The sequence below is a fragment of the Panulirus ornatus genome, chromosome 25, assembly GCF_036320965.1.
Source record: "Panulirus ornatus isolate Po-2019 chromosome 25, ASM3632096v1, whole genome shotgun sequence".
NCBI lineage: Eukaryota > Metazoa > Arthropoda > Malacostraca > Decapoda > Palinuridae > Panulirus > Panulirus ornatus.
The window spans coordinates 6800980-6817376 of record NC_092248.1 but is presented as its reverse complement, the minus strand read 5'-3'; the positions used below and the strand labels follow the sequence as shown (position 1 = coordinate 6817376).

Here is a 16397-nt window from a genome sequence, read left to right as displayed (position 1 = left end):
TATCATTTATTTGACTCATCTTTAGCTGTTTTCCTTTGAGCCAATTACAGATTAATATTCCAATACCTTATTTGAATTTTGTTCTACCTGTTCTGAATGTTTCAATTTGTTTCAAGTTTGTTTCATCTTTCACTTTTTCATTTTGCCAAGTTTCTGATATATTAATCAGAACTGTGTTGTTATCCTTTGCATATTCTAGAGTTTTTAAGAATCAGATTTTTTTTCGTTATACCTGCTGGCCATTTTGCATATTCAGGAGGCAGCTCCAGGAATAGATGAAGAAAGGTTGCATTGGCTCACATCCATTCTCAAGCTGTCACAAGCAATGTACTAAACCACAGCCATATTCAGACCCCACAGACCTTTCCATGTTTCCTACCGACAGTTTTATGTGCCCTGGCCCAGTTCATTATCAGCACGTTGACCCCTATATACTACATCGTTCCAATTCGCTCTATCCCATGCAAGCCTTTAACTGTATATATATATATATATATATATATATATATATATATATATATATATATACTATTTTTTGATTTTTATTCTACCTAATAAGTGTTTCCTGCGTCAGCAAGGTAGCGCCAGAAAACAGACGAAGAATGACCCATTCACTCATAAACCCCCAGACACGCACATATACATACATATCAACATATACACACATATTCATTCTTGCTTGCCTTCATCTATCCCCAGCGCTACCCCGCCCCACATGGAACAGCCTTGCTACCCCCCGCTTAAGGGAGGCAGCACCAAGAAAACACAAAAAAACCACATTTGTTCACACTCTCAGTCTCTAGCTGTAATATGTAATGCATCGAAACCACAGCTCCCTGTCCACATCCAGGCCCCACAGACCTTTCCATGGTTAAACCCCAGATGCTTCAAATGCCCTGGTTCAGTCCACTTTCCAGGTATTATCAGTTTCTTTAGTAGTTCTTAGTTCGTTTCTGTTTTTTAAAGTATTGTTCTTTATCCCAGTCATGTTAGAGAGAGAGAGAGAGAGAGAGAGAGAGGTGGGGGGGAGGAAAGTAGGAAAAAAATAATGCTAATTAAAATTGTATCTACTTTATCTGAATTATAGTCGTCTCAAAAGGAACACGGTCGACTAATACAGATACTTCTAACAATTAAAAAGATGTAATGAAATTTTTTTTTTACTATAGAACCAAGTAACGAAACTCATTTTGTGAAATTTATGTTGCTGTTTAGATATATTAAATGAATGCCGTTAAACAGTAAAAGGAAAAAAAATATACCCGGGAAGTAATTCTGGTCAGGCCAGGTACGGTGGCACAGTGGAGTGGATACGAGCTTTCAACAGCAAGTCATAAGGTGAGTTTTGGGGCTGACATCACCTGTGGTTGGAGCCGGGAAACAACCAATCTTCTCTACAGGAAAAAAAAATGGCAAAGAAAAAAAATAATTCCTTAGCATTATCTAGACAATTATTTCCCTCCACTCTCAATTGCCCTACACTTCCCTGTTCATCCACCCTGTCAAAAGTAAAGATAACAAAGATGATCCACCCTGTCAAAGGTAAAGATTAGAAAAAAAAAAAAAGACGCAAACCTCCCAAAACAAAGCCCTCAGAACAATCACTGGCTGCCTAGCAAATGACAAAACACCCAACACTCATACCAAGAAACAAAGATCCTCCCAATACAGTTTTTCCTGGACATGCTCTGCACTAGGCCCTTCTCATACACACCAATCTTACCGCCAACTCTCGAAGATTTTTAATAACCTTACCTATGATCACACCTCAGCAACCTACACTCGAAGATCCATTCCCCTTCCCCCTCAACAAACACAGCATTGGGAAAACATACACACACACACACACACGTACGACTTTGCGAAACATAAACATCGGTGCGACTGGACAAACTCCCAAGCCTCCACCATCCCAACTCAAACTCACCCTACAACATAGACACCCCCACCCATCTAACCCCAAACTCCCCAGACATATACGAGTTACACCTTTTCGTCTAAGCTCGGGGACATCATTCATACCTACAACACTGCAAACACAAATTCAACATATTTCAAGAACCGTCATGCCCACGATGCATCTACCACAGCAACACCACTGAACACTTCCTGCTATCAGAATGAAGAAGACAGGTAAATCGCACGCTAAGGCTCAAAGGCTTTTTAAATTTGTCCACCTTAAAAGAAGGAAGAGTGAGGGGTGACCTGACCCTGTACTGCTAGCATTTAAGTTTTAAAAATATGACACGATGAAGCCAGTTCTTCGAGAGACATAGAGATGGACCAACCAGCCAGAGGACATAACGTGAAATTAAGCACGGAACTTGTTTAAAAGGAAGTGAAAAGAACTTCATAAAGGTGGTGGATCAATGGAACAAAATGAATCAAGACGTGGTAAATGCAAATACCGAGCAGAAATTAAGAAAAAAAAAATGGAAGAAAGCACAGACCATTTAAGAGATGGGGCCTCGCGAGTGTAAACCCTAACCCCCTCCCTCCCCATACTCTACAAACAGGAGACGACTACTGAGCTACCCTAAGGTTGATGATGTCAACGGTGGGTAGAGTCTTGAGACAAGCCCCGCCTACCAATGACGTCAACTTGGAAGCCGGTTCAACGCCGGTTCAACAACCCTGTCTTATGTCATGCTGTTCAGAAACATGTCTGCGCCAATGTTTCTGGTTGGGAATATCCGTATGTACCACCCGTACCGTACGTACGCGTCGTACCTTGGAAGTAAGTTGTGCATACGGTATAAAAACTCTCATTACTCCAAATGGCTCAAACAATCCATAATATAAATCCTGAACATTTTTTTCAGATGCTGTCTTCATGACAGGGTTTCATTTTCATACAAATGGAAACTTGAAGAAAAAGTTTTCTCAAAATATGAAAAAATCAAAATTTTCCTATTTTTCTTTTTCAAGTGAAATCGGAAACCCGCATAATGAAACTACAGGCTACTAAATTTCTGGGCACCAGAATGCTTCTTACAACGTCAAGACTGAATCGTAAAAAATCTACATCAAAGGTAAAAAGTTATCCGTGTCTTGAGCTTCGTAGTGTGGCAGTTTTTACTTAACCCCTGCCACCATAGCCTTCTTCAACCCTTGTACTACACAACCAGTGGATGCTTCCCTCAACATAAGGGCGTGGCAATGGTAAGAGACGGGCTAACCCGAGTTCACTTCTGTTAACAACTGACTTTGAAGACACATCTTAAATGTTCACACGTTTCCTTAATACCGATATCAAGTCTTTAATGTAGTAAAAGCTTCAGAGGTATACTGTGCATTATATATATATATATATATATATATATATATATATATATATATATATATATATATATATATATTTTTCATACTATTTGCTATTTCCCGCGTTAGCGAGGTAGCGTTAAGAACAGAGGACTGGGCCTTTGAGGGAATATCCTCACCTGGCCCCCTTCTCTGTTTCTTTTTTTGGGAAAAAAAAAAAAATTTCATTGTAACAAACATGGCATGGGTAAAACATACACCACGATTATCTCGGGTGAAAAGAATCTATTCGTGAAGGGAAAAACAACTAAGAAATTTATAAAGGTTACTTAAAAGTATATGTTGACCCGACTCTTTAAAAAAGAGAGAAGATTAAAGAAAGCGGGGAAAGACGAAAGAAGGAAGAAAATGCCATCACTTCCTAATCTTTTCGACAAATATACCAAAAAAAAAAAACATGAACGCATGAAAAAGTTACAGCAATAAGAACACGATGCAGAGTCAGAACTTCAACCTAAATTTCAGGATTCCTGGAACTTTGTGGGAAGTTCGGGGGCGAGATTCCACCATGTCTATAATTTCCCAACTTTAAGTCATGTTTCATTTCCTGGTACAAGCATTCATGTGCTATGGTTATGTATAAATCTACATTCTTTAAAGACCAAATTTACATAAAAGCGTGGACGGATAATCGCAATAGCTTGCCTTCTACACTTAGTTTTTTTTCCCCTCACTCCCCCCTTGTCTTGTAAACATATCGGGGGTTTTACAGATAATATACTTATTTGTTAATTTCGGTGTCACCAACTGCATATACATAATGTGTGATCTTGCGTCGTGCACACAAGAATGGGTCAGCAACTAACAACAGGAGAGGGGGGGGGGGGCTGTGTGTGTGTGTGTGTCTGTCTGTGTGCGTGTGTGTGTGTGTGTGTGTGCGCGCGTATGTACGTGTATGTGCGGTAGTGTCGGGTGTGGCCGGCAGATGGCAGTGCAGGCGTCGGTCGGTCGGTGTCTGGCCCCTGGCACACGGGCTCACTTCAGAGTCGACCGGCGTGGGACCATGAGTGCTTCGGTCTGGATGAACCCTACGCCATTTCAGTGTCTGGTGGCTGCTTCCGGCCACTAGTGGAAGGGGGAGAGAGAGGATCTTCAGTGGCACAGGGATGGGCCGGGGAGAGCGCAGTGGGGCGTGATGCTCGTGCCAGCCGCGCAGTTCACAGGCCGGGGCAATGCGGTGCAGCCTGTCCACTCCCGCGGCCCTTCGACCTCCTCCTCGAGAGAGGATCTTAGTGACGCCAAGAAGGGTAAGTCCAAAGCCCATATCAAGCAACCGTACAGCAGCAATTTCGACGAGAAGGACAATATCAACCTCAAAGATGAACATTTCGAGGCGATCATGGACAGGGCCCAGCTGGATGCTGGCAAGGAGGCGCTCAGGCAGCTCCTGAAGGAGAGAAAGACGAAGAAGAAGAGCAAAACCTCATGGCTCTCGCTGCTGAAGCTTTACGTGACCATCGTGGCCGGCCTGATGATCATAGGGGGTCTGTTCACCCTCTTGTTCCTGGTCCCCATGACCATAGACCCGGCGCTGGCCACGCTGACGTACGAGTTCCACCCGACACCCGTCCTCTGCATGACCACCTTCGCCGAGGTCGTGGTCGGCCTGAAAAACATAACGTGGTGCTCGTGCACCGAGGGGTGTACCAGTGACGTGTACAACTGCTCGCAGATCACTGTAGTGTACAGAAACTGTGTAGTGAAGGGCGATTCCCGGGCGGGCCTGGCGTCGTCCCTACAGGACGAGTGTGACGTCGGTGTGAACAGCACCTTGCCCGAGCCAGGCGCCCACAACGCCACCACCTACATCGACAACAACTACTGGGACAACCTCAACGCCTCCCTCTTCATCAACGTGAAGGGGTGCGGCTACCCTCCCGTTGTCAACTGCTCGAATTTTTTCAAATACTACGGCGTGCCCGGGCGACGGTTCCTCTGTTACTACAGCGAGGTGGACCGCAGTCTCGTCATGCCGCAGTACAACCCCCAGGAGGCCGAGTTGGAGCTACTCAAGTCCTTAGGTTGGACTGTAGGGGCTCAGGTCGGCGGCATCGTCATAATCATCATCCTCCACTGCCCCTACCTCAAGAAGTGCTCCCGGCGGCGCTCCGCACTCCAGCCGCAGTAAGTACCCTGTTCCCCTACCAGCGGTGAGTTCCTCAGGTGTTCCCCAGAACTGATAAGGATGCAAAAATAACGCCGCTCTTAGCATGCGCGCCCGCTTCCCGCGGCGAGTTAGGCAACGAGTGTGGACCACCCGGATAATATCATGACCCCCTTCTTAAATCTGTGGCTGATACAGCAGGGAATAATCTATCGATACTGTAGCACGTGTCTCCAACCTATTTCCAAGTTGTTTTCTTAAAGCTGACGTACTCCAATACTAATGCTAAACCTTAAACGACTGGCGACCTCTTTATATACACATTCTATTTTGTGTGTGTTCCGAAAAGTGACAGGCTAAGTTCGGGGCAAACACATTTTAACCCATTCCGAACCTCCCTGATCAAACCTACTGCAGTCTCCTGTGGTCCACTACGGACGACAACTTCTACCATTACCACAATACTTTCTCTCCAAATTCGCTTTTGACTGACCCGTACCCTCATTGCCGTCACAACAACGCTGACCACAAACATTTTGTTCCCCGAACTGTAAGGGAATCGCAAAGTCTCCTTACTGCTAGAGTATAAACAAGACAAGGGCGATTGAACTCTACACTTTGCAGCTACTCATCATAATGGAACTTATTAATTTCACATATTCTTCATTGGTTGTTCCACTGTGAAGTGGGAGGGGGGGGGGGGAGATTCTAATCGTAAGCTGATGTATACAGTGGCCTGGAGTTGTGTGAAGTGTTTGTGATGCTTGTAATGAGCCGGGACTGTGTTGAGGACCTGACAGGCGAACAATATTAGACTGTCTGCCATCACACATCTACAGTATCAGGGGCTGTCTCTCCCCTGTCCTTCTGTCTTCATTCGACTGTCAAGTGTCATTCTACTGTGACATGTTCCAGCGCCAAGCTGTCACACGGAGAGACTGTCACAGGCAGCATTTCACCCTACTTATTGTCATATGCCGGCACTCCACTGCGACTGGTTTATATCTTACTGTCCAAAGTTGTCTTTCAACTGTCAAGGGTTAACTGTCTAGGGTCAATTGGCAAGATATAACTGTCAAGGTTTGGTTGTCGTGGGGTCAACTGTCAAAAGATGAACGGTTAAGGGTTAATCATCAAGAATTGACTGTTACACGTCAAGTGTAACACATTGCCAAGCACACCCCCCATAAGTGACTGTGGAAAGCCTTCAAGGGTAGTTTATAACGAGGTCAACGGTTCTTTAGCACTTCGACTGTTGCATTCCCCCCTATAATATGAAAGCCCCCCCCCCCCCCCCACACACACACACACGGTGTTACCGGACTCCACCTGGATGGCGTTAAAACAGCGAGCGAAAAGTCACCTTCGGCGAGGCTGTGTCATCCATCGTCTTTGCCCCCCACACCCACGGTGTTACCGGACTCCACCTGGATGGCGTTAAAACAGCGAGCGAAAAGTCACCTTCGGCGAGGCCGTGTCATCGTCTTTGGATGAATAATGGGAGCACGGTCCAGTCGAGGAACTTCTCGCTCTAAAAGAGGTCAAAAAAGTGCAGCCTTCCAGCTTCCAGGAGAGCTCCTTGAAAGTGGTCCTGGAATTGTATGATCAATACTAGACCCACCCCATTTCCGATGCTTGGCAGGAGAGGCGGACATTCCCAAAACGATAAAATCTGAAAGAACCTCAAAGAAGTCAGCATTATTGGTAGTTTACATCGGAAAACGCGAAGAAACAAGGATTGAAGTACAAATACAGCAGTGAAGGCCATCTGCGGCTCCGGAAAATCACGTACACAACTGTGGTAACATCTTGGCAGAGAATATGGAAGAACGAACAACAAATAAGTTCTTTTCCACACTTGTTAGCAGCTTCCCGCGTCAGCCAGGTAGCGCTCCGAACGGACAAAGAACGGCCTTATTAACTTGCATTCACTCTCTCGCTGTCATCGATACCAGAGTCTACCATCCACAGCCATGACCAACAGTGTATTTTAAGATAAACCTTGATTGCTTCTTATGGCTCAGCCCAATGACTGCACGTTGCCCCCCAGTACACCACACCAATTCAATTCCTTCTATCCCATGCACGCCTTTCACCCTCTTGAATGTTCAAGCCCCAGAAGCCCTTCTTCCTTGGCCCCCTTTCCCCTAGCTACCTCCACTTCTAACTTGTAGATTCTCTTAGTCATTCTTTCTTCTCTCAACCTCTCCATATGTCCAAACCATTTCAAACAGACTGAACTGACCGCCACAACTTTATACTATCTTTCCTCATTCCTGCCTCATATCACACACTGTCCTCTGATATTTCAATCCCACAACATACTTCTTCCTCTCTTCTGCGCTCCTGGCCCCACGACTCACCAACACACAACACCGCTGGGAATACCACACAGTGTCTTCACACATCATCCCTCTCTGCCCCACAGCTTCCAGGTTCTCCCTAATTAAAACTTACTCTCAAGCAAGCCATTCTGTCCCATTTACGCTCAAGTTCTCCTTTCACACACACACACACTCTTCCGAACTCGTATCACTAGCTTATTCTCTCTTTCTATCTCTCTCTCTGGAGTCTGTGCCACCAGAGCAGCGTCAGCCGCAAACAGCAACTGATTCACTCCTCATCCCGCCCTACTCCTAGACCCCGCAGTACTTATCGTCAACCTTACCCTCCCTCTAAACCCCTACCTTCACAACACAGTTCCTTTTCCTTTTCGTCAGACTTGTTCGCCGTACCCTGCGTTCGAGAGTGGCGCCAGGAACAGACAAAGAACGGTCGCAGGCAAAGGAATACCACTCGCATCGCACATCCCTGACGCAGACCCACAACACTCATCACAATACCAATATTCATAACAGTACTAACAGTAACAATCACCCAGTAATCCAATTCATAATAACAATTATAATAATAATAATAATGATAATAAAAATAATAATAATAACAATACCGTATGTCCTCCTAGCCATCGACGTCGGAATACATGAGACAAAGCAAGTCTAAAAGAATTAAATGCAACTGTGGAGGAATTCACAAGAATACAGATCGATGCTATAAAGCTAAGGATGTGGGACAAATGGAGGCTCTATGGAATACTGGAGGTTCAACTGGTAAGGTGAAAAAGCCAACAAATTTTCAAATGATTTGATTAGATCGATTATGTCTTTCTCAACTGAGAAGTTGGCTAAAGGGACCTGAGATGAGATTCTAATGCCCTTGACAGTCTTACTGTATTGGGAAAGTTTTTGGACGATGGGAAAGTCTTTGTGCGCTGGGACGGTGTCTGTGATGTGGGAGAGTCTTCGTGCGCTGGGTTGGTGTCTGTGAGATGGGAAAGTGTGCGCTTGGTTGGTGTCTGTGAGATGGGAAAGTCTTTGTGAGCTGGGTTGGTATCTGTGAGATGGGAGAGTCTTCGTGCGCTGGGTTGGTGAGATGGGAAAATCTTCGTGCGCTTGGTTGGTGTCTGTGAGATGGGAAAGTCTTTGTCCACTAGGACGGTGTTTGTGAGATGGGGAAAGTCTTTGAGCACTGGGACGGTGTTTGTGAGATGGGAGAGGGACTGTGCTCTGGGATGGTGTTTGTGAGATGGGGAAAGTCTTTGTGCTCTGGGACGGTGTTTGTGAGATGGGAAAGTGTTTGTGCGCTGGGCATGGTGTTCGTGAGATGGTAAAGTGTTCGTGCTCGGGCATAATTCAGGTCTAGAAGACCAACAGCCTTCTTGACGCACACAAGGGCCCGCCCACCTATGAGGCAAGGTGGAAGCAGGAAACGGCGACGCCAAAAAGCGAGCTGACTTGCGAACACGCGGAATTCAATCAATCATAAGTTTAGGGGTTTGGAGGATGGAGAGCGAAGATCCATAATTACAAACATCTTTTTTTTTCTTTTAAACTATTTGCCATTTCCCGCGTTAGCGAGGTAGCGTTAAGAACAGAGGACTGGGCCTTTTTTGGAATATCCTCACCTGGCCCCCTCTGTTCCTTCTTTTGGAAAATTAAAAAAAAAAAAAAAAAAAAAAAAAAAACGAGAGGGGAGGATTTCCAGCCCCCCGCTCCCTCCCATTTTAGTCGCCTTCTACGACACTCAGGGAATACGTGGGAAGTATTCTTAATCCCCTATCCCCATATACATATACATATATTGATGTATATATAATGCACGGTGGTTTTGTCCTGCAAGGACAGCAGGGAACACTGGATGAGAAAGAAGGAACGGTAGTGGATGATGTATGATCTGGACGATGAGAGGAAACAAGAGACAGAGAGCGAACAGGTTAGAGAGATGGGTCAGTGGATGAAGTGAATGTATGGAATAAAAGAGATGGGTCAGTGAATGAAGTGAATGTATGGGATAAAAGAGATGGGTCAGTGAATGAAGTGAATGTATGGAGTAAAAGAGATGGGTCAGTGAATGAAGCGATTGTATGAAATAAAAGAGATGGGTCAGTGAATGAAGTGAATGTATGGAGTAAAAGAGATGGGTCAGTGAATGAAGTGAATGTATGAAATAAAAGAGATGGGTCAGTGAATGAAGTGAATGTATGGAGTAAAAGAGATGGGTCAGTGAATGAAGCGATTGTATGAAATAAAAGAGATGGGTCAGTGAATGAAGTGAATGTATGGAAGATTTGTGAACAGAAAAAGCATAAAAGTCTTCGTGTATACGTCTACGAGCCTGGTTGGTAACAGGAGAGATATAGACAGGTAATTTGCTACAGAGAAACGACAGAGGGACTTCAATATTTTGACGGTGTTTACATAGCCTGGGAAATGCCAAGACCTCGATGGTGTTAACACAGCTTATGACAAGACATGACATTTTCCAGCCCAACACAGACAACGAACGGCTGACGACAAAGATCATACAAATGGGAGACTAAGTATAAAATCAAAGGTGTCCGAGGGTGTGTTCCACGATATTGCAATACATGTCCTCATTTCCCGCCACAACGTGGTAGCGTTAGGTGAACAACAACGGGGACCTCCTCCCCCCCTCGCTCACACCCCTCTGGCGGTCGTGTTTAATGCACCCCGAAACCAGATCCCCGCCTTCCACGGTCAAAGACCCAAAGACCATGCTGTGGTTTCCCATGGTACAGTGATAACATAAAGGAGGGGTGTGTTAGCGGACCCCCGGCCTGCAAGGGGGAACATCTTTATTTACATCTAACACGGTGCCTGCGTCTGTTACACCAGGGGGTAGTGCTGGCGGCGTCTATATACCAACCCACCATTATATACTCCTCCCAACATATGCTATCATATACTCCCCGGGTAACACGAGTGTACGCCGCCTCTGCCCTACGATGGAACCCACAGGTAGAACTCGTTACATCACACACACACACACACACACACACACACACACACACACCTTCTCCCCTACCTTTGGCACTCCCCCAGGTAGAACGAAACAGAAGTCCTCTCCTCCCACCATAATGGTGACCTCTTCCCTCCCACTCCCAAGCAGATCTACAACACATGTCACCCTCCCTACGATCGCAACTCCCCCGGGGTAGAACCGCTCTCCACGTCAACTCCCCCGGCATAACCGCGCTCTACGTCAACTCCCGTAGGGCTTCAAATCGAGCAGACTCGAGCCATACACACACACAACACACATCCCCAGCCACGCTGACAGTCCCCCACCATTACCAAGTCATCTGCGGACGTGAGCAGAGCCAACACGTCGTGTATACTGTACCCACCTGGCAACACTCCGGCGTTCAACAGTCCGCTGTGCGTTTCACGTCCCGAGCGGCGCTCAATCTACGAACTGGTTACGGCGTTCAGATCCTATAAACAACGGGACTGAACAAGTTATCAGATCGCTTGATCTTACTTCGCTTTGCGCTGCCACAAAGGGGCGATCTCACAATGGCAAAATATCTACAAACATGATGGTTTTGTTGGGTGAACACCATCGAAAAGTTGGGGGAAAGTCGACCTTGTGGTTTGTTGAGTCGTTACCCAAAGTAGTCAGCAAATGATACATCATTGTGTTACTTGCGGATTTAGATATTCTATTAATAACTACCTCAGGTTCTATTTCTATAAAAAAAAAAAAAGAGTCCTATTATCATCCCTTAGGATCCTCTTTCTCAAAGTCTCCTGCCTCCCGAGGCTGCGCTACCTCCAGCAGCAGGGACATGCAGACAAGACTGTACTCCCGGTAATACTGCCTCGCCAAAGGTACTGTTTCTCCTTACGGTGAAACCTCGAAAAGGCGGCGGATGTCCGGGGACACAGGTCCACCGAATGATCCCCAAGTCCATGTGGGAGACGCCCGAACTCCTTGCAGGATCCAGTGGTCATTCAATAAGATCTGAACTGATGACGGGATCCCTAAGTCCTTCGTCTCAAGACCTGGATAGTGGATAGGATCCTAGAGAAAACAAGAAAAAAAATCCTTCGTGGGGAACCAAGACAAAAGAGTTTTGATCCAATCTCTCCGTCCTTCCAGTGACCATCAAAATTCCCTAAAGGATTCCTACAGGATCCTCAAATATGGTCCAAAAAAAAAAAAAAAAAAACTGCTGACGGGATACACAGGTGGTTCGAAAGGGGGTTCGCTGACTGATGACCCTGGCCCCCTTTGGTCTTTCCAGCTCGGTATAAGACTGCTGGAAGGATTCACGTGGTCTTTGAAATGGGGACCAAAAACCTTCACCTGGGTAATGTACGGATGAAGGGTGATGATGGTGGCACACACTCGCTGGGAATGGTGAGAGGAGGGGATCGGCGATGAGGAGAGGAGGTTAATGGTAATAGGTGACCTTGATATTCATGGTCAATGGATGGTAAATGGTGTTTACTCGAAGGTTCACCAAGGGTCAGAGTCAAATGGAATGGTTACCTAAGATGTAAGGTTACCTTTCACTGGGTCAGAGGAGCATTCTCTTGTTTCAAACCATGGCAAATTCGTGGTTAAAGAGACGTGAGCATTCTTACCACATTCACACGGGCTCAAGATGATGGAGAGGTCAGCGTCTCAGTCCTTGAGGAAAACTTATCCAACGCATCTATTACAACCTAATGATATCGACAGCATATATTTCCCAGTGCATTAGTCATTTCATCGGTATGGATGCTGTGAAAAATAGGCCTACATTTACTATTTTCATAGAAAGTGTTCGACCTCAGTTCATTTTCTTTTTTAGTGACTACGTAGCATAAGCAGTTCAAACTGCAACTCCTAATTTTTTTAGGGGGAGGTGGAAGCTTTGCTGGACATGGAATGGGGTCGTATAACATTCTCTAACTTGGCTTCAGAAGTGCGCCGGGCATCGACTCCAATACTTTATCTCTTTCCGTTAGTTGGGAAGGCATGTGCTTGTACTCCCAACCTCCCCGCTTCGTGCTGCGCGGAATTTCTGGATAGTAAAATACGGCATGACCCGGGCCGCGCGCGCACCTCTCGCGCCTTCACCAGGGGTCAAGTCACAATGATGACCATCGGTCTTGGCTGACCTGTACCCTTCCGAGGACGACGACACGACCGGTGAGCAACGACGGTACGACCCCCTGGGCACGACAATACGTTCTCTCGGGTACGATGGCATTGTCTCTGACCTAACGTTTGCTTCTGAGAGGCCAGGGTGACAGGGAAGGTGGGTGAGGCGTAGTTTAGGGTGGAGCGGTCATATGAACTGCACGAAGGAGATACTGACTGACACCTTTCATCGTTGCAAATCGTCGCTGGTAAGTGTTCTGAGGTCGTTTAGCCTTCACGGCCTTCGCGTTGATAACGGGGAGCGAAAATATCGTCCGTGTGCGTCGTTCGTGATATCCAATATGGCCGGTGCTCCGCCGAGTGGAAGTGGCTGATCTGTGAGGTAAGAGACGGGCGCAAGTCGGACTCACGTCTGTCTGGGAATAAGAGGAGCGACGGTGGGTTTCTGAGCAACTACGTAGGGACGTCCTGTTCTCAGCAAGCCAGTTTTCTTTAAACGCGTAATGTGTGTGTGTGTGTGTGTGTGTGTGTGTGTGTGTGTGTGTGTGTAGCGCTGCGCGTTTACTGCTGCCTGTGTTCCGTCAGGAAGCAGTGGCGTAAAGGTCGTTTTGCATAGTCGGAGAGTTTTCATACCGCGCTCTGCTTGGGAAGGGGGAAGCAGAGCAGCGTCATGTAGTGGGGAGATTAAAGAGGGTCGGGGGGAAAAAACTCCTCCCTGGGGTACTCCATTGTGTAGTTTGAAGGGTTTTGGAGGTAAATCCTTCGTGGGTGAATCTAGCCTGGAGGAGAGGTGTGGAGCAGGTCAACCACTCTTTTGTTATTCTTCACAGTCGAGGCTTGAAGCGTCTATTGTGTGAGGGACACTTCGGGGAACGGCCTCGAACGCTCTGGTGATATCTTTTGCTTCCAATAAACTGAGCGGGAGAAACAAGTTGGAGTTGGGTAAAATTATTCAGAATATGTTGTGGGAGGTTCTTATGCAGCGTGGGAGTACAGCGGTTGGGTCTGAAATGGCACGGGCTGAAAGAGAGGGTTACATTATGTTTGATTCTGTTGTTAAATCAGTCATTTTTTTCTAGTTGATATGTTATGTGACGTAATATGGATAAGAGGAGAGAGAGTTAAGAGGTTTCGTAGATTTTCCAAGACTGGAGGTACGATGGTAAGTTTTCAGACGCGAGGGATTTTGTTGTGTAACCTGGGGTGGCTGAAGATAACATTAAATTCCCGAAGTGCTATTGGTCAGAGGTGTTTAAGGTGGACGTCTGATAAGTTCTGAGAGACAGTGACCACTGAAGGGGAATTCTTTAAGCGCAATAACTGTGATATAAACATCGATTTATATATGGGTGGATTTTGTGTGTTTTCAAAGAGCAGTTGAAACAGGGTAGATTTTGTATGTTGTCCATGTAAGTATGTTACTCCTTGCCTTACACCTCAGTAGCGTGTACTCAAATGATTCTGTCCAATAAACGCCACAATAACAAAACATATCTACACACCGTAATGCCCGAATACCCGCTCCCTTCTGAGCTAATCACGGAACTCCATTCCATCAGATATTACACACAACGCAGAATTACACTTCCAAGCTTCAAGAGTGGTACACTAAAAATACTTTTGATAAACGAGGTTCTCTCTCATCTCTCCTTTTTCACTTCTACTTTCATACGTATTTTTCACATCTCATTCGAGCTTGCAGAATGAGGGACTTGTGTACACAGAACAGGAGCAAGCACAAATGGAAGGAGGGAGGAGCTGAAGATCCATTCTTACTTATGCCTGTCCCTGACACACATTTGGTTCTAAAGTTGGCACCTGGACAGACATGCACACGATGGGAAACGTTGACTGTGGCATTTCTTGGCTGGGGGTGAGGACGTCTGTCCCTGGTGTCCAGCAGTGAGGGCTTATGTCTCTGGTCCTGCAGTGAGGACCTCTTGCTTCTGGTCCTGCAGTGAGGACCTCTGTCTCTGGTCCTGCAGTGAGGACCTCTGTCTCTGGTCCTGCAGTGAAGACCTCTGGCTCTGGTCCTGCAGTGAGGACCTCTGTCTCTGTTCCTGCAGTGAAGACCTCATTCTCTGGTCCTGCAGTGAGGACCTCATTCTCTGGTCCTGCAGTGAGGACCTCTGTCTCTGGTCCTGCAGTGAAGACCTCTGTCTCTGGTCCTGCAGTGAGGACCTCTGTCTCTGGTCCTGCAGTGAGGGACCTCATGTCTCTGGTCCTGCAGTGAGGACCTCTTGCTTCTGGTCCTGCACTGGGAACCTCCTCCGCTGGGACGTGCAGCGAGGCAACAACGACCGCGTCCATGCATGTCCAGTGACGTCTGTCCATCTTCCCAGCGATTATCGTGATCACTTTCGTGGACGCATGATCACATGATTCTCATGGTCGCGATCACCATCATTTATCATCCGTGTATATACAATCATCACTCATCATTCATCATCATGCGTAATTACTCGCGCTAATCACCTGTTACATTCAATGCCGCTGGGTTATGTCGTCATATATACCATCATTGAACATGGAATGGAAATGACCTTAGGACAACCATCAACCAGGATTCTGGGCCAGGTGACACATCCTCCTCCTCCTCCTCCTCCCGCGAGGCAGAATGAGGTTACGCTAACAGGTGCACGTTACCGGCTGTGACCTGGCGTGACGCTTCGCCAGTTTAACCAGATGGGAGGCCCCCCCAACCGACCCCAGCCCAGTGGCCTCCTCTCTCTCTCTCTCTCCCTCCTCCTTCCCCTTCACAGCCTCGTCTTTACTGTTCCTCCCTGCACGAGAGCCTACTTCCCTCGGAGGCCTGCACAGTCAGTCAGTCAGTCAGTCTCTCTCTCTCTCTCTCTCTCTCTCTCTCTCTCTCTCTCTCTCTCTCTCTCTCTCTGAGAAAGAGAGAGAGACACACACACACAACGATGAATGTATTTTCTTCTGAGTCACCGTCGCTCTGTGAAAAGACACTACGTGACATCGGAAGGATCACAGCGGGTAAACCCAAATGTCCAAAGTGTTGGAAAGAAAATACAGAAAAAAGAAAAAAAAAGGTGTGAAATCCCATACATGACGACGAAATCCAACGGGGAACAAACGAACAATTCCACCCTGATCGCTATCACTGATTTCCCTTTCGTCTCCTTGTCCATACGGTTTCAGGACGACCCTCCACACACGACACGACAAGTAATAGCTAGCATTAACGTTGGGCGCTGTGCCTTTTTTTCTCCCACCCTCTCTCAGAATAACAACAGCATCGAGCGTTCGAACGCTACAGAGCGTCTGGACATCGCGAAGAATCGCGAAATCAACATGCCGCTCTCCGAGCTCTGGATGATGATGATGGTAAAGTCGTGGCGCGATTTCACATGGTGAGGGGGTCGGGGGTCGAGGCATGATGGTCGAAGGCGGTAAATCACCACCAGTTCAAGACACTCAGAAGAGTGGATTAGGATTTCTCCTCTTTGATACGACCTTAAAAATATAAATTCTCATCCGGGTACTTACCGCCACAGCG

General features: G+C 46.6%; 1 protein-coding gene across 1 annotated transcript in view; it reads left to right on the top strand.

The window, feature by feature from the left end:
- The first annotated feature begins 4274 nt into the window (after positions 1-4274).
- Positions 4275-16397, top strand: part of LOC139757218 (protein tipE-like) — a 126120-nt gene continuing 113997 nt past the window's right edge. Inside the window, exon 1 of the mRNA XM_071677390.1 lies at positions 4275-5445. Within this exon, the coding sequence (XP_071533491.1) occupies positions 4457-5445 (989 nt within the window). The 5' untranslated portion in view covers positions 4275-4456. The remainder of the gene's footprint in view (positions 5446-16397) is intronic.